This window comes from Eleutherodactylus coqui, chromosome 8 (assembly GCF_035609145.1).
Source record: "Eleutherodactylus coqui strain aEleCoq1 chromosome 8, aEleCoq1.hap1, whole genome shotgun sequence".
NCBI lineage: Eukaryota > Metazoa > Chordata > Amphibia > Anura > Eleutherodactylidae > Eleutherodactylus > Eleutherodactylus coqui.
The window spans coordinates 92911375-92932603 of NC_089844.1; the positions used below are offsets into that span (position 1 = coordinate 92911375).

Consider the following 21229-nt stretch of genomic DNA (forward strand, 5'->3'; position numbering starts at 1 on the left):
ACAAAACGCAAGCAAATACATATACCCCTCCACATGTTAATATCTCCCCCCACGGCTGTGCCCATGTGCCACACATTTTCTCCTCCTCATTGTTCACATGAAGAAATGTGTCCTTACTGGTCATTTCCAGCATGGTAGCCATCAATTCATCATCGATCATTAAATCGAAGCTCGTATCAGCCAGGTCTTGACCTTTTATGCTTTCTACAGTCAATTTCTATATGGCAAATATTAAATACAATATTGAATGTAGTGGGCGTGACGGCGTCTATGCAAGCCATGCCTATCTGGGATCTGTCCTATCAATGTAGAGGATGGATGACAACCTCAGGTCATTGCTCGTTCCATTCTTTTTGTTGAGGTTGTCATCCGCCCTTTACATTGATAGGATGGATGCCAGATAGATGTGGCTTGTATAGACCCAGTCACGCCCACTACATTCAATATTTGCCATATAGAAATTGATATACATTATATATGAAATTCATTTTAGATGTTGTATATTTTCCCATTTTGTAATATTTGTTTGATTCTCATTTTGTTATTGATTCCTATATTCTCTGATTGACCTATGTGCAACATGCGCTAGTAACAGATATGTTTTTATATTAAAAACCCAAAAAAAAAAAAAAAGGGGGGAGGAAAAAAAAGGTTTGGTACGGTGTTAGCCAGTAGAGCAAAGTGTGATTGTTCGCAGTGAGAGATACCATTTTAGCCTGAGGAAAGATCAATACAGGATCCAAAAACTCGCTATGACATCATGCATTTTTGTTAGCCATTAAAAAGTATCTACAAGATTACGTGGTTTCTCTTACTGAGAACAAATCACCTTTTATCCTTATATTAACCTTTTTTCTTCTTTACTTTTCACCTCTACTTTATTTTCTAATTACCCACATATTATGACCACTTGTATGAATCCAGCAGTCTGATGAAGAGGCCTGCATACTTCGAACTTTCCGTTACAAATGCACTTGCCTCAAGTCCTATTCCTTAGGTGTGCTCTGCACAGTTCCTGAGACAGGATGAAAAGGTCTTTTCGTGCCTCCTCCTGCCCTGCACTGTGTTTAATGGACAATCTCTACATGTGGTAACTATAAATATCACAGCACTTTATGCTACCGTTGCTCCATAAGATTTTCTCTTTGTGCGTCACATTTATTTATCCACTAAGGACCAGGTGCGGTAAATATTTCTTATATGACATCATGGGGGAAATATATAGTAAAAAACATGATTACATACACATATAAAACAATATTACAGAAGTAAACAATACATACATAAGAAAATCCATCGCCAACAAAAACCATCGCCATATGCACCCTGCAAACCAAAACCATACATACTACATATCAAAACATCTGAAATAAAGAGGAACCCATTTCCATACTTTATTTTAGCACAAATATATACTAAATTTAAAAAAAAAATAAAAAAAATAAAAAAAAATATATAAATGTTAAAAAAATCTTAGCATTTTACCCCCAATAAAACTAAAAAAAAAAAAAAGAAAAAGTCTGAAAAAAAATCACCCCATATATCACGGGGAAACACACCTGTAAAAATAATTTTGGTAGCTCAAAGGAAACAAAATAGGGCAGTAAAACCACCACATGGGTGAAATCCCTAAAGTGTCTGGTCCTTAAGGGGTTAAACAAACTGTCTGAAAATGGCAAAAATGTAAGCGGAAATCTATGGCTCCATGCAGGTATACATTGCATTAATTGACAGATGACCGACCGACACTCTCCTGTATCAGTGTTCTCTTTTCTGCATCTGTCTTGGCGCTAATCCAGTCTTGCATTTCAGTGCGCACCCACTTGTTAAGCTTTTCTTTTGCATCTTTAGGAGACATTTTTGCCTCAATAAGCCACTGTTCACACAGCTTCTGTTTCTTCTCCCAGTGGGACACCATCTGACATTGGTAACCAAGCTCCACACTAATGTCTTCTACTTCCTACTGAAGACTGACTGTAAACTTCTCAAGTTCATCATAGATATCAGTTTGAAGAACAAACAGCTGATTTATCGCTTCCTCTTCTAGGACTTCACTGTCTTGCTCTTCAGCAGAGACCCAGCATGCCGGGTTCTCATCCAGTTTCCCTTCCAGAACTGACACCTGCACCTGAAGTTTTGCAATCTGCTCTGACAGATTCCTCTTTGTTTCTGCATCTTCCTCTAACTGATTGAGGAACACATCTCTCTCATCATCTTCAGGTGTGCACCAAGACCAAGCCTCTGCAGCGTCTCTTCTTGCAACAGCCTCTAAGACTCTTCAGTCTGAGCTTCCAGCTTCACCTGCATTCTGCTCACGTTCTCAGACAGCTCTGTCTGCACTCTGTCACCTTCAGTGACTTACTTGTAGCTCTTGAAGCTGCTTCTCTACTGCATTTTTCTTGCATCAAATTTATGTTTGTCTTCCAACCACACCTTCACCTTTTGGATCAGCTCAATACACTCACTTTTCAATGTTTCTTTCAGCTTTTCAGTTTGTTCCAACTGTTTGGACAGTTCCCCCTTAACTAGAGCATGACTCCTCCGTTCTAGCTCCTGGATCTGGGTTTCATGTAGTTCAGCTTTCTCATCCAAGCTCATCTATAGCTGGGAAACCAGTCTCTCATGGAGTGCTTCCTGGTTTTCCTTTTCAAGATCTCTGCTTGCTTGTCTGCCTGACTGCAAATAGCTTTCTCCATTTCCAGTTTTTCCTTAAGCTGACATCTGGAACTCCAATTCACCATTTTTCTTTGCTAGCTGCATTTTCAACTCTGGAACTTGATTCTGCAAACCAGTAGTTTGATTCTGTGCATCTGTAAAATCTCTTTCGAACTGGCAGCAAGTCATGTCCAACTCTTGGGTTTTCATTTGCAGTTTCCTACAGTCCTTTTTATACTGGGTAGATTTCACCTCCAGACATACTCTGTGATCAGCCTCATCTCTGGCTACATCTTTGAGATTTGCATCTCTTCATGGGCTTTTGAAAGACATCCCTCATACTCATTTTTCTCATTTCTTCTAAGCTTTGTTCACACTGGACAGTTTTCTGTTCCAGCGACAACCTTTGTTCAGTTTTAGCCTCAGCTAATCTCCTTAAGTGCTCAATCTCCTGTAAGAGAGCTGCATTCTGTGCCTTCAGCTGATTCGCTTCCTAGAGAGCACTTTCCTTTTCTATCAGGATTCTTTCGGTCTGCTCCTGCTAACAGCCTTTGCCTCTTTTCCAAGCAGACACAAGTTGGCCTTTTCTTTTTCCAACTGCACGTCATATCTTTTATTAGCGGTTTGACATGCTTCCTCAAGAAACTTTATGTAAGCTTTGCATCGGTACAAATCCTTCTTGAATTCTAAGCAAGTTTTCCCGATCTGTCTTACTCTGGACTTCAGAATTTGTACTACCTCACCTGTCTCACTAGGAGCAGCCTTTTTCTTCTTAGCACCTTAATACTATCTGTCTTCTCTCTCTCTAAAGGCATGTTTGTACTGACTCCCGCATGGGCGTTGGCTGCACTCCGTACAGCAACCTGTTCACACTCTACCTTCATTTGGGGAACATTTCTACACATATACACAGAAAACATCCCACAATCCCCCCACACACCTTTCAGGGTTAATGAAACTTTTCTGCAACACATTATCCACAATACAGTTTTTGTACTTACTTTCCCCCAATGCACATACTGCAGTTTCCCGATACCCTCCTGTAGGGAAAACATTGCTATGCAGCATTTTAACTACATTGGCATCAATTCTTTCCCTCTCCATATCGCACAGAACCCACAGTCTTTAGTGGCCTCACCACTCCATGGATTCTTCTCTGGATTTTTATCACAGTCCTTTGGCAGGGGCGCCTTCTGCTGTGCCCTCAAAGCTCTGCAGTCAGCTTCCAACACAGACCAGTGGGGTTTTACTGGCCACTTTGCCACTGGACATCCATACATGCACAAGTCCAGTTGCAAACACTCCCAGCATGGCTCTTTTTGCTTGCCTCCCACAACTCCATCTTGACTGCACAGTCCAGCATAAACAAATAAACAAGTTCACTAACTTGTCTGGCAGACGTCCTCTGCCTGGTCCTTTGTTGCCCTCCAAGGCAACTGCAGCTTCGGCCTCCTGGCCCTTTTACCGCAGCTTGTGTTGCTCCTCAACAACCACAGTTTTCAGCCTCCTGGCCCTTCAAAACTCAGCCTGCAGCTTCCGTTGCTCCTCGGCAACCACATCTTCAGCCTCCTGGCTCTTTTAATGCTGCCTGCAACTTTTTGTCACCTCACTGCAACCGCACATTCAGCCTCCTGGCTCTTTACACGCGTTGCTTTGTGCGCCATTCCATTTTGTGCCAGCACATCCTCCACCATATGTAAGCAAGCAGGGGTACACTTGCTACTAGATCACCAACCTTTAAGGCTGGAATGGCCACCAACCATGCAGAAACACTCAGGAGAAGTAGATTCTCTTTCATAATCTGGCACCCAACAGCTTTTATTCCGTATCACACAGGTATGTCATACATAGCAAACAAAGTCCTTAAACACCCCACCTGGGTGTGAGGTTAGAGTTGTCGTACCTGTCAACCTCAGGCCTTTGCTGACCTGCACTGGACCATGGCCTAGCAGTCCTTCTAGCTCCACTGAGCTGTGTCTCTCAGCCAATGTCTCTCCCCGACTTGGGTGTGAGTCCAGGGTTGTCGTACCTGTCAATCTCAGGCCTTTGCTTGACCACCAGCCTGCTGCACTGTGTCTCCCCTCTTGCTTCTGGAAGGAACTGGCTTATATTCAATCAATTGCTGCTACACCCATCAGGTGTTAACCCTCTCTTTTCCTTTTCCAGGTATCAGAATGCCTCTTTAGCACCCTCTGTAGGCCATCCTGATACTGCCCTGCTACAATTGTGTATTGGGAGGATACCTGCATATTCATTGTGTATTAATGCATGAAATCAAAGAGGCCTTCTTGTGTTAATTTTGCACTTTTGAAATACGCAATGAATACATGTGCTAAGAAAACAAATCAATACGCTGCGATTTCACGGACCGAGACTAAATACTTCCATGTGAACGAGCCCTTAATTGCGACTCCTATATCCACGTCATTTCACATATTCCCAAAAACGCATAGACATAAGTGCTCTACAAGCACTTCCTGGTATTCCCCGAGTGTAATAAAGTCATAGAAATCACTCCAATATCCATAAACCGGGGATAAATGGAGGCTGCCAAGTGCAACAGCTGCGACATTTTAGAAGGGGGAGGAGCCCCTGAAATGTTGCTGCGGTTGGTGTAGCTGCATGTTATCTCTCCGGCTTGCAGATATTGGTCTCATACACGGGGCCTCTGTTATCACTGTTCAACAGCAAATCAGTTCTTGTTGCCCCTAGCAACCAATTCTCAGGGCTTTCATGTTACCACAGCAGTCTCAGAAATGAAAGTTGTACTCTGATTGGTTGGTACGCATAGTGAGAAGAGACTTGCTATTAAACAGATATAATAAATAAGGCCTAATGTTCCTATTCAATCCCTCCTTATATGGAAAACTTTCTTCACTCACCTTGGGAGATAGCGGGGGAGACTGGAAGGCGACAAGCAGAGTACAGGGCAAGCGGCGTACTTCAGTGGTCATGACCCCTCATCATCAGCGTGGGTGCCGATGAAGAGCAGAGTTGCCCTCTGATTGGCAAAGACTGGCTGACACTTCAACCAATCACAGACGCTCACCTAGTCTTCCTCGCTCTCAGGCTGGGTGGAGTATGGACTTGGGCCGCTCTCCCACGATTATTTGAAACCCCCTCAAATAAACGCTGTACTGAGCCTCCATTGATTTCAATGGGGCTTCTCAGACAAGCATTTTTTCCCCCCTTGAACGTGCTGTTCTATTTTAGTGTGTTGTAGCGCTTTTAACGCACCTCATCCCCCATTGTAATGATGGGGTGTGTTAGAAACGCTGTCCAACGCCGTTGAAAACACCATAACAAAAGACAGCGTTTTTACAAATGCCTGTGTGAGACTGGCGTTACAGCAAGTATTTACCCTCAGGACACGGATGTCATTGAGATGCAGGAATGCCGCTGCACTTCATGTGGACACCGCTGCTGCTATTCAGTGAGATTCTGTCAGTATATACGTCACTGGCACCCTCTTCTTCTCGTAGGGGGATGTGCCCTGTACAGTCGATCCCCCCTAAGACCAGCCCTGGGTGCCATCATTGTTACCCCCAGCCCAGCACATAGTTAAACTGAGAGATGAAACATTGCTGGAAGTAAATCCGCCCCACAGCGCCAACATGTGGCCATTTCCCCAGCTCGAGGATGTGTCACTGCGGCCTCAGTGCCCTGTGAGGAGCTACATACCTGTACATGTCCTCTTCAAGTTGTCAAGACCAACTGACACAAGCTGGTGCCGCTGCAGTTGTGATGTCATGTAATGTTATCTGCTCCATCCTATCATGTGATATCTATGATGTACAATTAATGTCCCCTCCCTCAAGTACAATTAATGCTAAATACAGCACAATTATTAATAGTTTCTGGTGTATAAAAGCTACACATTTTGTTTGCAAGCCATCTTGTGCACCAAGATCTACCACGTCTTATTAATTCATGCTGGCACTGGAACTGGTCACTCCAAACGGATAAAGTCCTATACCATACCTTAGGCATTCCATATTTGAACTCCTTTTCGTTTGACCGTTCTGTTTTGTCAGAAATTTTTTTTGTCTATTCCTTTTGGCCCTTAAATAGCATATTTTAATATTTTTAACATGCGCTTGGCTGTTTCCGTCTCTCTTCATTCATGAACATGAAACTGTCGAAGGACCTCCATTCTGGCAGTTGATTCTCCCCCCCCCAGACCACAGCCAGTTACATCATGCCTGTGGGAAGAAAACCCCTTTAATGCTTTATGTGCAGTCATTTAGTCATGGCACTGTGGATTTTCTCCACTTGTTTTCTCTGCACGGCCAGAGGGTTAGTGACTGATTAGAATGGCTGTTCTTGCTGCTACCAAGGAAATCCCGAGTACATTATCAGTGTGCCAATGCTGTGAGATATTCCGGTCGTGCCCCTATTACCAATACTGGTAACACATAGCGGTGTTGGCTGCCATGACTCCAAGATAAACAAAGTACCCTAAAATTGAATAAAAGAATGTGGTTTGTATAACAATAAAACATTATTCCAAACACCCTTCATAGTCCTACATACAGCAGGCAGGTATTGTGGGATTACAGAAAGACTTCCAGCATGCCTCAGAGTGAGGTCACTGTTGTCAGCTCTTCTATCTTGTCAGCCCAGCCCCTGACCGCTTCAGGAGGAGACATTGCTGACAGCTTGAACAGGCAGCACATTTTTCATAGAACAGCATCACAGAAGTATCATTCTCCCTCTAGGGCGGCAGCCCTGCACCAATAGCCTTCAACTGTCTCTAAGGAAAGACAAGAATTATTCTTACCGTTAATTCCTTTTCCATGAGTCCATCATGACAGCACACATGGAGGTTGCTCCGCCTGTGATCCTTGGGACAGGAAGAAGGAGTTCTTTAAAAGCCACCTCCCACCGCTTGACTCCAGTGACTTCCAAATTATCACAACGGATACGAGGTCCAACAGTTTTTTTATTAGCACTGAAAGACATTAATCGTATGTACAGACATTATATACATCAATCAAGGGTGGAAAAGCATGTGCTGTCATGATGGACTCATGGAAAAGGAATTAACGGTAAGAATAATTCTTGTCTTTCCATAGCGTCCATTCATGACAGCACACATGGCGGTATACCAAATCATAAGACCTTTCTTTGGGGGGGGGGGGGGGGGCAACTGCCTGGAGTACTTTCCGTCCAAAGGCCAACTCCGTGTTTGAGTGGAGATCTAGTCTATAATGTCTTGCGAATGTATTTATACTAGACCATGTCGCTGCCTTGCAGATCTGATCTATTGAGGCTCCCCTGCGTTCCGCCCAGGAGGTGGCGAGAGCCCTGGTGGAGTGGGCCCCCGTCCCCTCCGTAGCTGCCAAACCTCTGGTCTTGTAGGTCTCCTGGATCGCTAGCCTGATCCATCTCGCTATAGTGTCCTTAGAAGCTGGTCTGCCCCTATTGGTCCCTTGGTATTGTAGGAAAAAATTTTCTGACTTTCGAAAAGTTTGAGTAACGTCTAGGTAGGTTTTTACTACTCTACGGACGTCTAGGTTATGAAGACGCTCTTCTTTCGCGTTACTAAAATTTTGACAGAATGATGGCAGTGTTATTTCTTGATTTAGATGGAAATGGGACACGACTTTTGGTAAAAAATTGGGGGGGTGTTGGAATATTACCCGGTCATCTAAGACCCTTAAGTGGGGCTCTCTACTAGACAAGGCTTGTAACTCGCCAATTCTTCTAGCCGATGTGATGGCGATCAGAAAGACGACTTTTATGGATAGATTTCTCACCGTAATCTGGTTAATGGGCTCGAATGGCGGGTCGCAGAGGCCCTCCAGGACTATATTAAGATCCCATGAGGGTGATGGCTCCCTCACGAAGGGTTTTAATCTATTGGCCCCCTTCAGGAATCTTTTAATCCATTTGTTTTCCGAAAGTTTAGCATCAAACAGGGCACTAAGAGCTGCTATCTGGACCCGCAGAGTTCGGGGACTAAGACCCTTGTCTAGCCCTGCTTGCAGAAAATCTAGAATTTTAATAACGTTCGAACAATCTAGGTTGGGGCTCTCTGGTTTATACCATGTACAGAACACTTCCCAAATTCTATAATAAATTTTCGAGGTGGTTAATTTCCGACTCTTGAATAAAGTATTAATTACCTTATCGGAAAGCCCCTGTTTTTTTAATCTCTGCCTCCCAGCAGCCAGGCCGTCAGTTTTAGCCAGTGGATTCTCTGGAACAAAACTGGGCCCTGGGATAGGAGATCCTCTCTGAGGGGTAGCGCTATCGGAGATTGTATTGCCAACCCTTTCAGCATTGGATACCATGGTCTTTTTGGCCATGCCGGGTCGATGAATATGACCATGGTTTGACTGCGTGCGATTTTTTGCAGGCATCTGGCTATTAGCGGTAAGGGAGGGAACGCATAAGCCAGGGGCGTTTCCCATTCTTGGGCTAGTGCATCTAGGGCTAAAGGTTGGTCTGCTGGATCTAGGGAGAAGTCCCGGCATTTTTTCTTGAGGCAAACAGGTCCACTTGTGGTAGCCCCCACTGGTCCGTAAGATGTCGGAATACCTCCGGGTTGAGGGACCAGTTTCCCGGACCCAGTTTTTTCCTGCTCAAGAAGTCCGCCACCTGATTTTGAGTCCCTTTTAAATGGACCGCCGAGAGGGATGCCGTGTTGACCTCTGCCCAGGATAGTATTTTGCTTGTCATATACTGCAGGCGAGGATAGCGGGTACCTCCCTGGTGACGGAGAAAGGAAACCGTAGTCATATTATTTGATAATACTTTCACATGTCTGTCTCGTAATACATCTTCTGATCTAATCAGGGCCTCCCAGACCGCCCTTAGTTCCCTATAATTGGATGAGTGGGTACTGGTGGACCTAGACCAGGATCCCTGCAAGGCTTCACCTGCCACTTGAGCACCCCATCCTGTACCGGTGACGTCTGTATTTATAGTGACGCACGGAGAGAGTGCCTTCTGGACTCCTTTCCTCAGGTTTGATGGGGCCAGCCACCAATCTCGGGATTTTTTTACCCATAGTGGTAATTTGAATTTTTCCTCCAGGGATTCCTGGGAACGATGCTAGGTCGTCAACAATTTTTGTTGTAAACTCCTGGAGTGAAACGGAGACCAGGGAACCGCCGGAAGACAGGACGTCATTAGGCCCAGAATATGCATTGTGTCCCTTACTGACACCTCTTTTTTTCTTCTGGAAATTTCGAATCTCTTTCAAGAGGTGGGAAATTTTTGATTCGGGTAGAAAAGACCGATTTTTATTTGAATCCAGAAGGATCCCTAAAAAAAATCTTTTTGGTTTCTGGGACTAGGCTAGATTTTTCATAATTAATGATCCAGCCTAGTTTTCTGAGTAGCTGTAGCGTCTCTTCTAACTGAGCCCTCATGGTTTTCGCGTCGCTTGCTATCAGTAGAAGGTCGTCTAAAGAAGGGACGATTTTAATATTGCGTTCCCGCAGGAACCTAACTGGTTCAATCATGATTTTTGTGAACACTCTAGGGGCTGAGGAGATGCCGACCGGTAGACAGATAAATTGAAAATGTTGTATGGTATTATCCATATAAACTGAAAATCGTACGAATTTTTGAGATGTAACATGGATGGGGATGTGGAAATATGTGTACTATAGACCTAAAAGATGCGTAACGTTACCCTGACCTATTAATGGGACCGTCGATCGTATGGTTTCCATTTTAAACGTATAATTATTTACATAAGCATTTAACTTCTTGAGATTCAAAATAACTCTATTTGCCGTTTCGCTTTGAGACCAAAAATAAACGGGAATAATAACCCTGGCCTTGTTCCGCCGCAGGGACAGTAATAACTGCTCCTATATTAATCAAATTAAATACACCCTCCTCCAATTTTGCTTGGAGGTTAGGGGGCTGCAGTGTTGTTATGCAGAAATTATTGGGGGGATTGGAGTTTAGCCTAATTTTATAGCCTGTAGAGACTATCTCCAGAACCCAGGGGCTTTTTGAGATCTGCAGCCAGTTTTCTGAGTATTGGAGAAGTCTCCCTCCCACCGTGACTTTTTTTATCTCGGGTCAAATCTAGAGGGAAACCCCGAAGTTCTCCCTCTACCCCCTTTCCGGTAGGACCACCTACCCATCTTCCCTTTGCTTTTTCCCCTTGGGATATATTCTTTCCGAAAGGGAATGGTTTTCTTGGGCAGGTAGTCTGTTGGGAAGCCTAGTTTTTTATCTGCTGCTTTCTCCAAGATTTTGTCCAGTGTTGGCCCAAAAAGATATTCGCCCATCAAAGGGATCGTGCATAGCCTGGACTTGGACGTCTGGTCTCCTGCCCATGATCTGAGCCATAAGGCCCTTCTGGCCGCATTTCCTAGGGCTGCATTTCTTGCTGCGAACCTAACGGACTCCCCTGATGCGTCCGCTAAAAAAGCTGTCGCTTTTTTGATTAGGGGTAGGCATTTGACGAGCTCTTCCCTAGGGGTTTTTAAATGTAGGTGGGAATCCAACTGATCCAGCCACAGGTGCAGGGATCTTGCCACCGATGTGGCCGCTATGTTGGTCTCTATGACCGTGGAGGCTGATTCCCATAGCCTTTCAGGAACCCCTCCATTTTACGCTCCATCGGATCTTTCAACTGGGAGCAGTCTTCAAAGGGGAGCGCCGTTTTTTTTGTCAATTTTGCGACTGCCACATCAACTTTGGGGATTATACGCCAAAGAAAGGAATCCTCCGCCGTAAAGGAGAGTCTCTCTCTGAACTCTTTTTGGATGCTGGACCCTCGTGTGGGTTTACGCCACTCATCTAAGATCATGTTTCGCAGGTTTTCGTTAACGGGGAAGCATTTCTTGTAGCGAGTTCTGAGGCCCCCAAACATTTCATCTTGCACTGATCTGACCTGCGGTGTATCAGTGAGCTCCATGGTGTTACGGACTGCGGAGATTAGTTCTTCCAGGTCTATGTTTGAGGAAAAGAACTTTTTATCCCCTTCTAGCATGGGGGTTGACACTTCCGAGTTGTCCGAAAACTCTCCCTCGGAATGTTCAGGTGAAGAGATCCCATAAATTTCGGTGCGGGCCCTTTTCCGGGAGGGTCCTGGCTGGGCGTCGAGGGTTTACTCTTTTAATGCCTGCACCTCTTCCCGAACCATTACACGAATAGCCTGTAATAGATTATGTTGCTCGTCATTAACTATTTTTGAAGTACAATCCGAGCATATGGGTCTCTTGGCGTTATCGTCCACTTTTTTTGTGGATAACGCACACCTCTTGATCCTTTTTTTCTCCTGCTTAGTTTTTAATGCTTCCTCCTATAAGGAGAAGCCATTATTAATACCAGGTGTGAAAAAACTTCATTACTCACAAAACATGTCCCCCATGTTTGTCCAAGTGGACTACTTACAGTTGGCACAATCTTATCCCCTTCAGTGCTATCCATACTTGCTCAGCCAGGAAGGAAAAGCTGCCTTAGGACATGAAGAGGATCGTTGTATTTGAATTTGGCGCCTTTAAGCGCCTGCGCTACGTCTGACGTCATCCCACCGACGTCATCGCGCACGACGCGGCGGCGCCCCATACACGGAAGCCGGCCGCCGCTAGACGCCGGGGAGTAGGAGCGCAGAGCAGTCACCCCACACCTGCCGCTCCTGCCCCACTGAAGATGCTGATCTCTGGACGGAGCGAGGAAGCTGCCTCCCCCGGCCGAATACCCCGCGCCCCGGTGAGTAGCGCTTGCAGCTCCCCCTGCCTCCTGTGTCCGTTTGGGACAGGAAGACACTGGAGTCAAGCGGTGGTAGGTGGCTTTTAAAGAACTCCTTCTTCCTGTCCCAAGGATCACAGGCGGAGCAACCTCCATGTGTGCTGTCATGAATGGACGCTATGAAAATTAACATTTCCCTGCTCCTCCAAATTGCAAAAAAAAAAAAGATAATTGTATCATTCCCTATAATTCTTATACTTATTACATCTTCTTGACAGATGGAAATCTGGAAAACAAGCAAACTATGGCCTTATTCAGGACCGTTTTTGCTGTCAGCATTGGATTCCAATCCAATTGTTCAGATGGGCAATTTTCTGGAAGATAAAATTGGCCAGCTGGAAGAGATAGCCCATACACTGTGGATTCTGGAGAGCTGCAGGAAAATGTAGGCTTGTCCTATCTTTTGGCCGCAAGACATTCCAGGCTAAAATAATATTTGCATAAAGAAAATGCCCCACCAGAGACTCCAACTAAAACAGCCACTGGCTGCGCCTTCTAATCCAAATTTTTATAAATTAAACCGTCCGAAACCAAACGAGGAACCCAGTTTCATAGTATATTTATGCTGCAATAATGGAATTTTAAAACAAAAGTATAAAATTAAATTGGCAGCCATAAGAGGGCTTGTTTTTTGCGGCACAAGTTGTATTTTTACATTAAAAACATTTTCTTAAAAGGTTCGTTTTTGTGTCGTCACACTCCAAGAGCCGTATTCATCTTATTTTTCCATTTCCAGCGCTCTAGAATGGCCTTGTTTTTTGCAGGATAAACTCTTGTCTTCATTTATCTAATTTTTGGGAACATGTAAATTTTTGATTGCTTTTAAGTCCCTTTTTTCTAGCGGCAAGATTAACAAAATCTGTAATTCTGGCATGTTTATTTTTCACTGCATTCTCTGAGCAGTATAAATAATGTATTAAAGTAAGGCTACAGGTCAGTACAATTATGCCAATACCAAATTAAAAATTTATTTTTTTTATGGTTTAAATCGCTGCATTCAAAGAACCCTAGCATATTAATTTTTTTTTTAATCAACAGAGCTGTGTAAGGCTGGGTTCACACGGGAAGCATTTGTTGTGGATTGTCCGCACGAAAATTTCCAGGGATTAGCCAGCAAAGTGGATGAGATTTCGCAAAAATCTTGTCCGCACACTGCAGCCAAAGCGTGCGGAAAATAAAGACACAGCATGTAATTTCTTGGCGCGGGGGTTCCACAGCGGCCTCTGTCCTTTCTATGGGGAGAGATGGCCAGAGCGGAAATGCAACTGTGCTTTTCCAGCAGAAGTCTCACGGATTTTCAGTGTGGCCAATCCACTGGAAGTCTGTCCGTGTGAAGCCAGCCTTTGGGGTTTTTGCGGAATGAGTTGTACATGTTATTAGTACCATTTGTTAATCCGTGCATCATTTTGATCACTTTCTATTCAGTTTTTTTGTATGGCAAGATAGCCATATTAAATAATATACTAACTTCCTTCTCGGGGTCAATACGAACACAGGGATACCACATGTGTAATTGTTTTTAATATTTTACACAGTAAAAAGGAGAAGTTGGTTTTGATTTTATTTTATTTACTTTTTTAAATTTTTGTCCCTTTAGGGGATTTGCATAATCCTTTTTTTTAGTCTTCTAATACTCTGCTATGCTGAGGCATAGCCGGGTATAAGACAGGCTATGACACTTAAGAGTCTGCGCGTCATAGCCTAATTTAGCTGGCAGACCCAGAGGCTATATTCAAGCCTCCAGGTGCCACAGAGACCTATTAGGACCCCCTGATCCCATTGTGGGGGGAGGGGGTTGGGATCCAATTGTGACAGAGGGAGCCTCCTCCCTCTGTCAGCCCTTTACATGCTGCGGTCACACAAACCGCAACATGTAAAAGGGTTAAACAGCAGAGATCAGAGGTTTTCTCCGTTCTCCGCTGTAAGAGCTGGTGCCTGGTTATCATCTGACAGTCGATTACCAGCTCTCCCTGCCACAGGGACCACTGGCTGGCTTCTGACAAACCAATGCTCCCCGTGGAAACATGTAAACAGTGCAAGATTTCAAACAAAAGCAAGAAGTTGCCAGCAGATTGGTTATATCTTTTCGCTTCTTTTTTTAAAGTCCTGAATTGGTTCTCTGTGGGACTGTGCAGAAAACAATGCCACAGCTTATGGCATTGTGCTCTGCTCAGTTCCATAGTGAAACATAGCCCGCAAATCTTCCGGGCTATATCGCTATGGGCAGTGGAGCTAGTCCCAGAAAATTTCCATGTGTGCCACTAAAGGGGTTAATGTCCAAAACGAGCCAAGTCTCAAAGATGTAGTTTGCCCAAGTACCTTCATAGAGTGCATGACACAAGATAGTCATTTGCGATCTATGATTTTCTGCAATGACTTACTAGGACTGCAGCTTTGGAATTAAGCAAGGCTAATTGTTAAAAGGAAACCAAGCAGCCATCACATTGTTAGTGTTCCCAGTTTTCCATTTGCATTCTTACAACAACAAAAAAACACACACATCGAAGGCAGTGAGTTATTTAACCTTTGTCTTTCAAAACAGAAGACAACTTTAAAACAAAGCCTAAAAGATAAATATGATAGAATATGTACAACTAAATCAAAATACATTTTTACCTGAAATGTCAGGGGTGGGGGTGGGGACATTCCAAAACGCAATTTCTATAAATCTTTGTAAGGTGAGGACAGCACATGAGGACCCAAGAAATGACCAAATAGGTGAACAGGCTACAAAAGGCCAATGACTGGACACAAGAGGAACAACAAAACAACAAAATGATGACAAACCTACAAACTGTCAGAATAACCAATCTGGATACAATCTCCATGAGGAAGAGAAGAATCAGGAATAACGCCCATGTATAAAAGAATGAGACAAACAGATATGCAGAAAGAGCAACTGTTAAAAATATTGTCATCTTCGCGGCTGATTGTCATTGGTGTCTGGCAGTCTTGCTGCTACTATTTCGCAGAGGACAGAGTGCATGATCCTCTAACATCTTATTGCTATAAACAAACAGGAATTGTGGAAATAAAGGGTCTTATAGCAACTTTTCCTGTTTCCAAAGTTATGACAAAAAAGTTAAAGGGGTTGTCCCGTGGCAGCAAGTGGGGTTATACACTTCAGTATGGCCATATTAATGCACTTTGTAATAGACATCGTGCATTAAATATGAGCCATACAGAAGTTATACACTTGCCCCTCCGGTGCTGGCGTCCTCGTCTCCATGGCGCCGACTAACGCAGTCTTCTCCTTCCATTAGACGCGCTTGCGCTGTGCTGTCTTCTGTTCTGTTGAATGGGGCCGCTCCGGCGTGCTCGCGCCGGAGAGCTGGTCTGCGCATTAAGTGCATTAATATGGCCATACAGAAGTGTATAACCCCACTTGCTGCCGCGGGACAACCCCTTTAAATCTCTTTTTCCTCCTGAAGGGAGGGGGGAGGGGGATGAACACAAAGTACAAAAAAAACAAACTTAATTCATAGAACATACTGCAAACCACTAAACCTAAAAATGAAGTGTAGCTTATAAGAGGAGCGCCCGATACCCGTTCCACATATGGATGAAAAGCTTTCTGGGGAGGTTCTCAGCAGTGGAGATACATAAAGTAGTGATAGGATCAGAGCATTTCCTGGACTTCATGTCACTTAAAAAGGGGTTATGAAAAAATTTTAAGAAAATAAAGTCTGCTTTCTTCCAAAAACAGCATCATTGATTGTGTTTGATCAACTATGGTGCCGTTTTTTGAAAGAAGTCATGCTCCAATAGTGTACAACCCCTTTAAAGTGACTCATTGGCCCTGAGCAAACAAAGAGAAGCAGTGCAGCCATGACTACCTGATAAACATTATGTATTAGTATACTATATACTGTTCTGACTGGCCAGTGATGCTCACGAGGGCAATCAAAGCAGCATGCAGTGCCTTAGAAACAAAGATGCCAACTAATGCACACTATGCATCAGGTAGTGAGAGAAGCAGTTCGGCCATCTATCCAGGGCTGAACAGTCGCTTTAATTTAGGAACACAGTCAGTCTCTCCCCTATGAAATGTCTGTTAGCAAGGGAAAAACAGGTCGCATTCAATTGCACTGAAAAATTAGATAGTTTAGGCTTAGTGCCCCTTTAAAACTATTCAACATAGGTAGTATAGCAAAGTTTCAAGAATACAAAAAGGAGAAACAAAAAGATTCAGAAAGTCCAGCAGCCTCTACGGGAAGCAAGAGGATCTGCAGTTGCGTAGCGTCCAGAAGGCATATAAAGACATCAAAAGCTTATTGCTACAATAAAGGGGTGGAATAACAAAAGCTTTTCAATTCCATCAGCAAGAGTAAAAACTTCAGCAGCTGTCCCAGTGGCAGCAATTTTAAGTTTCTGTGAAGATCCCCAGATTACATGGCAACAAGCTACAGAACTTGCAGTGAGGATTTGTAAATGTGCTTATTCCATCTGTGGCAGGATAAACCTTGCAAAGTCAGCGCAAGCCTATGATCTTGGAAAGTCGCTGTGGAAGGTCTTGTTGATCCATTTGGGTCAAAACTTAAGGTTTGCGCTTTTTTTCTCCTCTTCAGCCATTTCATCAAATATATCCCTACAGGGAAACAAAAAACAAAATCAATGCACAGAAAATATCTAAACAAAAATACATACATTTTCCAAAGGCCCGTCTTACACAGCCATTTTTTTCAGGCTCCCATTGTTTTCAATGGAGCCTCGCAGACACGCGCTTGATTGTGGCGCTTTCCAGAGCTGTCTGTTCCATATTCTATCAATGATAGGATATGCTAAAGCCCCTTTCGGAGGCAGGATCGCTGCCTCTGAAAGCAAAAATGCGGCAGAGCACCACAATTTAAAATCGCGTTGCTCTGACGCGCTTATGTGTGAGAGAGCCCCAAGACACAAACATAAGAGGTTTTTGCTTTTTTTACGGTAAGAGCAGTAAAACTAGGGAACTCTCTCCCTTTGGGTGCATTCAGACGACCGTATATGGGCCGGGTATTCACGCCGGCCGATATACGGAGTCTCTCTCTGCAGGGGGAGGAGGCTGAAAGAGCCTCCTCTCCACCCCCTGCACTATTTTCAATGAGGAGAGGCGGGACAGTGGCGGAGCCAATTCCCAGAACTTAGCCCCACCCATCCCGTCTCCTGTCATTGCCGGAGAAGCACGAGGTTCGTACTATTGGATGTGCTATATCCATCGAACCCTATAAAGGCCTAGAAGCAAGGGGCTCGATTTGGGCCTAACTCAGCTGGGGGTGGGCCGGGTAAGGGCCAAGATGGGAGGCCTAGAGGATTAGCATGAAGAAGCAGTCAAGAATCTCAGGTGACCCCATGGCTGTCGGAAAGCAGAGTTGTTAGCAACGCTCTGTTCCCCTTTGTTTTCTTGGTGATTAGGGTTACAGTGTGTCTGGTGCAGGAGAAAAGGAAAAACAAAAAACAGAAGACCTGTGGAGCAGGAAGTCTGCCTCCTTCGCACACCATGCTAAAATAGACTTGATAGCTGGTAGGAGGGTCTAACTTTTTCCTTGCTTCGTGTCGCCACCTAGTGGCAGCAGATACCTGGTGTATAGCTGTGTTCCCCAATGATACGGACAAGAAAAACAATCTTATAGTAGTGGTTCTAGCAAAAGCATCAATACCACTTTTTTTTTGCAGTTTGCTGATTTTCTCTTTTGGGGGAAGGGTTTACATTTTATTTTTTTTTTAACCAAAGTTTTTCAAGTCTACAGTAGGCCACCGGACATCACAGAACCAGAGGTTATAATTCAGCCTTTGGCTGCCATGACAACAATGTCTCTAAATCCCAACTGCTGCATTTATGTGGTTACATCAGCAAAGGGAGTCCTGCTGTCAACTACAGCCGATCACACTGTAGGCTAATGCATTAGCTCCTGAGCCCGCATAGCATAAGTTCCGCACATGTGCAGTGGTTGGCACGAACACTAATGGCTGAAATATAAATGTATATCACCAAAGGGTTCAAGAGACCCAAATACTTACTTGTGCATATAGAAAAATATGTAGCCGCTGCGATCCCGATCATTTTGAACTGTGGTCTCTTGAGTCCTTGATACTGCCAGGTCATTGTATGTAAACCATGCCTGCTTCTTGATATCATACACATCACTGATGTAGTGGCCTAAATAAAGAGAATGTGATCAATTTTTGTTTCAGTACTTATTTCATTTAAAAACCATTTTTTGGGGGGTGGGGTGGGAAGAGATCTCACATACCAGAAGAGGAAGAGCTCCCAATGTGGCTGACAACACTGACTAGACGATACGAGTGTGGCAGTTCCCCGCTCTAGAAGTTCAAGATAGAGCATTTAACACAAGCCCTTGAGCATTTGAAGCTACAACATATAAAAGAAGCTAATGCATTTTCTACTAGAAAAATGAACATTGAGACAGTTACCTCTGCATTTTTTTTTAGCTCCTCCGCTTCCTCCTCAGTGTACTCCATGTCTAAAACTTCTTCATTTCCAGAATCCTCATCAGACATCACCCCGTCGAGCAAAGAGCTGTTAAACTCTGTATCCAGAAAGAATAGGGCATAGCAACCAATAATTAACATTAAGGTAAATTGGGACTTCACACGACTGATTCAGATTTCTTACTGCATGTTTTTGTCACACTTTAAAAGCTATATTTACAATTCTTCCTCAAGGAGTTGTATGAAGGTTTTTGCTATTTGTTTTTTACAGATTGGATCATTATGGATGCAGCAATAACTCATGTACAGCTTGCTCCACCCACCAACAGGCTCATGTCTTTTTTTTTTTTTATAAAGAGGTCCCCAACTGTCATAGGAACCCATCCGAAACTCAGCTCTGACTGCACCTAACAATGGTTGGGAGTGGCTCACATGCCAAACACAGCCATTGCTGCAAAATGTCAATTGTAAATTAGAGTCGACGGGCACCACTGATGGCATAAACTCAGTTTTTAAATTTATGCCATGAATTTAAGCCACTGTGCAAACTACCCACTTGTCAGCACAGTCAATATCTGGCACAGTGCAATTAAAAAAAAAAAAAAAAAAAGCTAGATTATCTATATGTTAGACTCATTTTTACATTTCTTCTATGGTGACTGGACTGAAGCACAAAGCTACAGCACACCTTGTAAGCTCAGCTCCGTTGCCCTTTTCAGGTCATCATCTTCCTTCAATTCTCGAGCTTCCTGCAACCATAAAGCAGATGGGGAAAAATTAAATGAGATGTCAACAGTAGATTGCAATTTAGCTATACATTGATCCAGTGACTATAAGACATATACAACATGACTAAAAAGCAAAACATGAACATGGAGATATGTACGCAAGCATGTTTTCAGCATACATGTGTGCTAGATAATCCAACAGAAAGGTTATAGCACGTGTATTTAGTGCACAGACATGATGCTTGACAGAGGGAAAAAAATGTGCCACAGCAGATCTCACTTGTTCTTGGAGAGACTGTGCCAACGCCTGCTGCAGCTCCTGCTCCTCTCGTTCTCTATCCAACTCATACTGCATCCAGTCCGTGTCATTCTGGGAACCGTCGGGGGTCTTGTTCTCTTTATTTTCATCAAAATCTTTGGCCAGGTCACTATACTGAGCAGCACCTGGAACAACTAATTAGAAAGGTCATGTTGCTAGTATGATCTAGGTACAATAAAATGCAGGCTGCTGAATAAATGCACGATCTGATTTCTTATGATGGATCTCACACAGTGGTCTGACCAAAATTTTGTGAGCCATTTTGTGTGCTTATATGTGTAACCTGTTTAAGACCACTTTCTGTACATTATTCTAATCTTGGAACCTGCTCTGCTTTAATTGTACGGCACAGGTTTAAAAAGGGTTGTCCCATAATTCTAGCAGTTTCACTGCAGGAAGTAGACAGCATCATACATTCTGTAGTGGCCTTGGTTTGTACTCCCGGCTGAGTCTTATTTAAGTGAATGCGACTCGGCCTGCAGTACAAACCCTTTTCAATGCATAGTGTAGGGAGCGGTCTATTTTCTGCAGCAAAACAGCTAGAAGTGGGACAACCCATTTAAAGCTCCTGCTATCAGGTTGAATGCTTGGATGGCACAGCTGAGGATACGAAGGAAAAATGTAAGAGTTACGTTTTTTTTCTTTTTTGCTCAATGAGCGCCATGTAATGAACAGAGGCACCCAATAAGGAAAAAAAAGCCAGCCGTGTGTCACTGGAGGGAACAAAAAAAAACAATCACTATAATATGGTCGTTAAGAGATTAATATTGTATTTCATTAAACTAGTGAACTAAAGGCACCAAACATACTCAATTCTTTCACAGCTTTTGACTTGTCCTCCTCTATAGTCTCCATATTTTCAGCTGTTTCTTGCATTTCATCATCGCCACCAAATCCAGTATCCGGACTGCTCGCCATTTTCTCCTCTTCATCATTATTCACATGAAGAGAGGTGTCCTTACTGGTCATTTCCAGCACGGTAGCCATCAATTCATCATCGTTCATTTCATCAAAACTCGTATCAGCCAGGTCTTGACCTTTTATGCTTTCTACATTCAGTTTCTGTATGACAAATATTGAATATAAAACATTTGACTTTGATTAATCAAGTGGGGAATAAAAAATGTAAAAAAAATAAAGTAGTCTGATGATTGCTCTCAAAACGCAAACATTTACTGCATCAGTTCTCACCTTGTCTGGGTCTTCTGCTGGCAGATCTTTAACCACATTAGTCAAGGCTTTATGATTTATGACTCTTCTCTTCAAGTGTTCGTCTTCACTTTCAGAATCTAAAGAAACTGGCAAGGTGCTTGTGGATTTAAGGCTTTGTTTTCTGTGTAGGTGGGAAAATAAAAAGGCAAATATGATGGGTTGT

The 21229-nt window shown here is 43.6% G+C and overlaps 1 protein-coding gene across 2 annotated transcripts in view; it reads right to left on the bottom strand.

Moving 5' to 3' along the window:
- Window positions 1-14879: 14879 nt before the first annotated feature.
- Window positions 14880-21229, bottom strand: part of USP37 (ubiquitin specific peptidase 37) — a 37390-nt gene continuing 31040 nt past the window's right edge. For both annotated transcript variants that reach the window (XM_066576029.1, XM_066576028.1), the window contains 8 exons: window positions 21046-21187; window positions 20664-20916; window positions 19816-19988; window positions 19496-19556; window positions 18790-18905; window positions 18609-18678; window positions 18376-18514; window positions 14880-16966 (listed from right to left, as the gene is read on the bottom strand). In XM_066576029.1, coding sequence (XP_066432126.1) covers window positions 16909-16966; window positions 18376-18514; window positions 18609-18678; window positions 18790-18905; window positions 19496-19556; window positions 19816-19988; window positions 20664-20916; window positions 21046-21187 — 1012 coding nt within the window. In that variant the 3' untranslated portion in view covers window positions 14880-16908. The remainder of the gene's footprint in view (window positions 16967-18375; window positions 18515-18608; window positions 18679-18789; window positions 18906-19495; window positions 19557-19815; window positions 19989-20663; window positions 20917-21045; window positions 21188-21229) is intronic.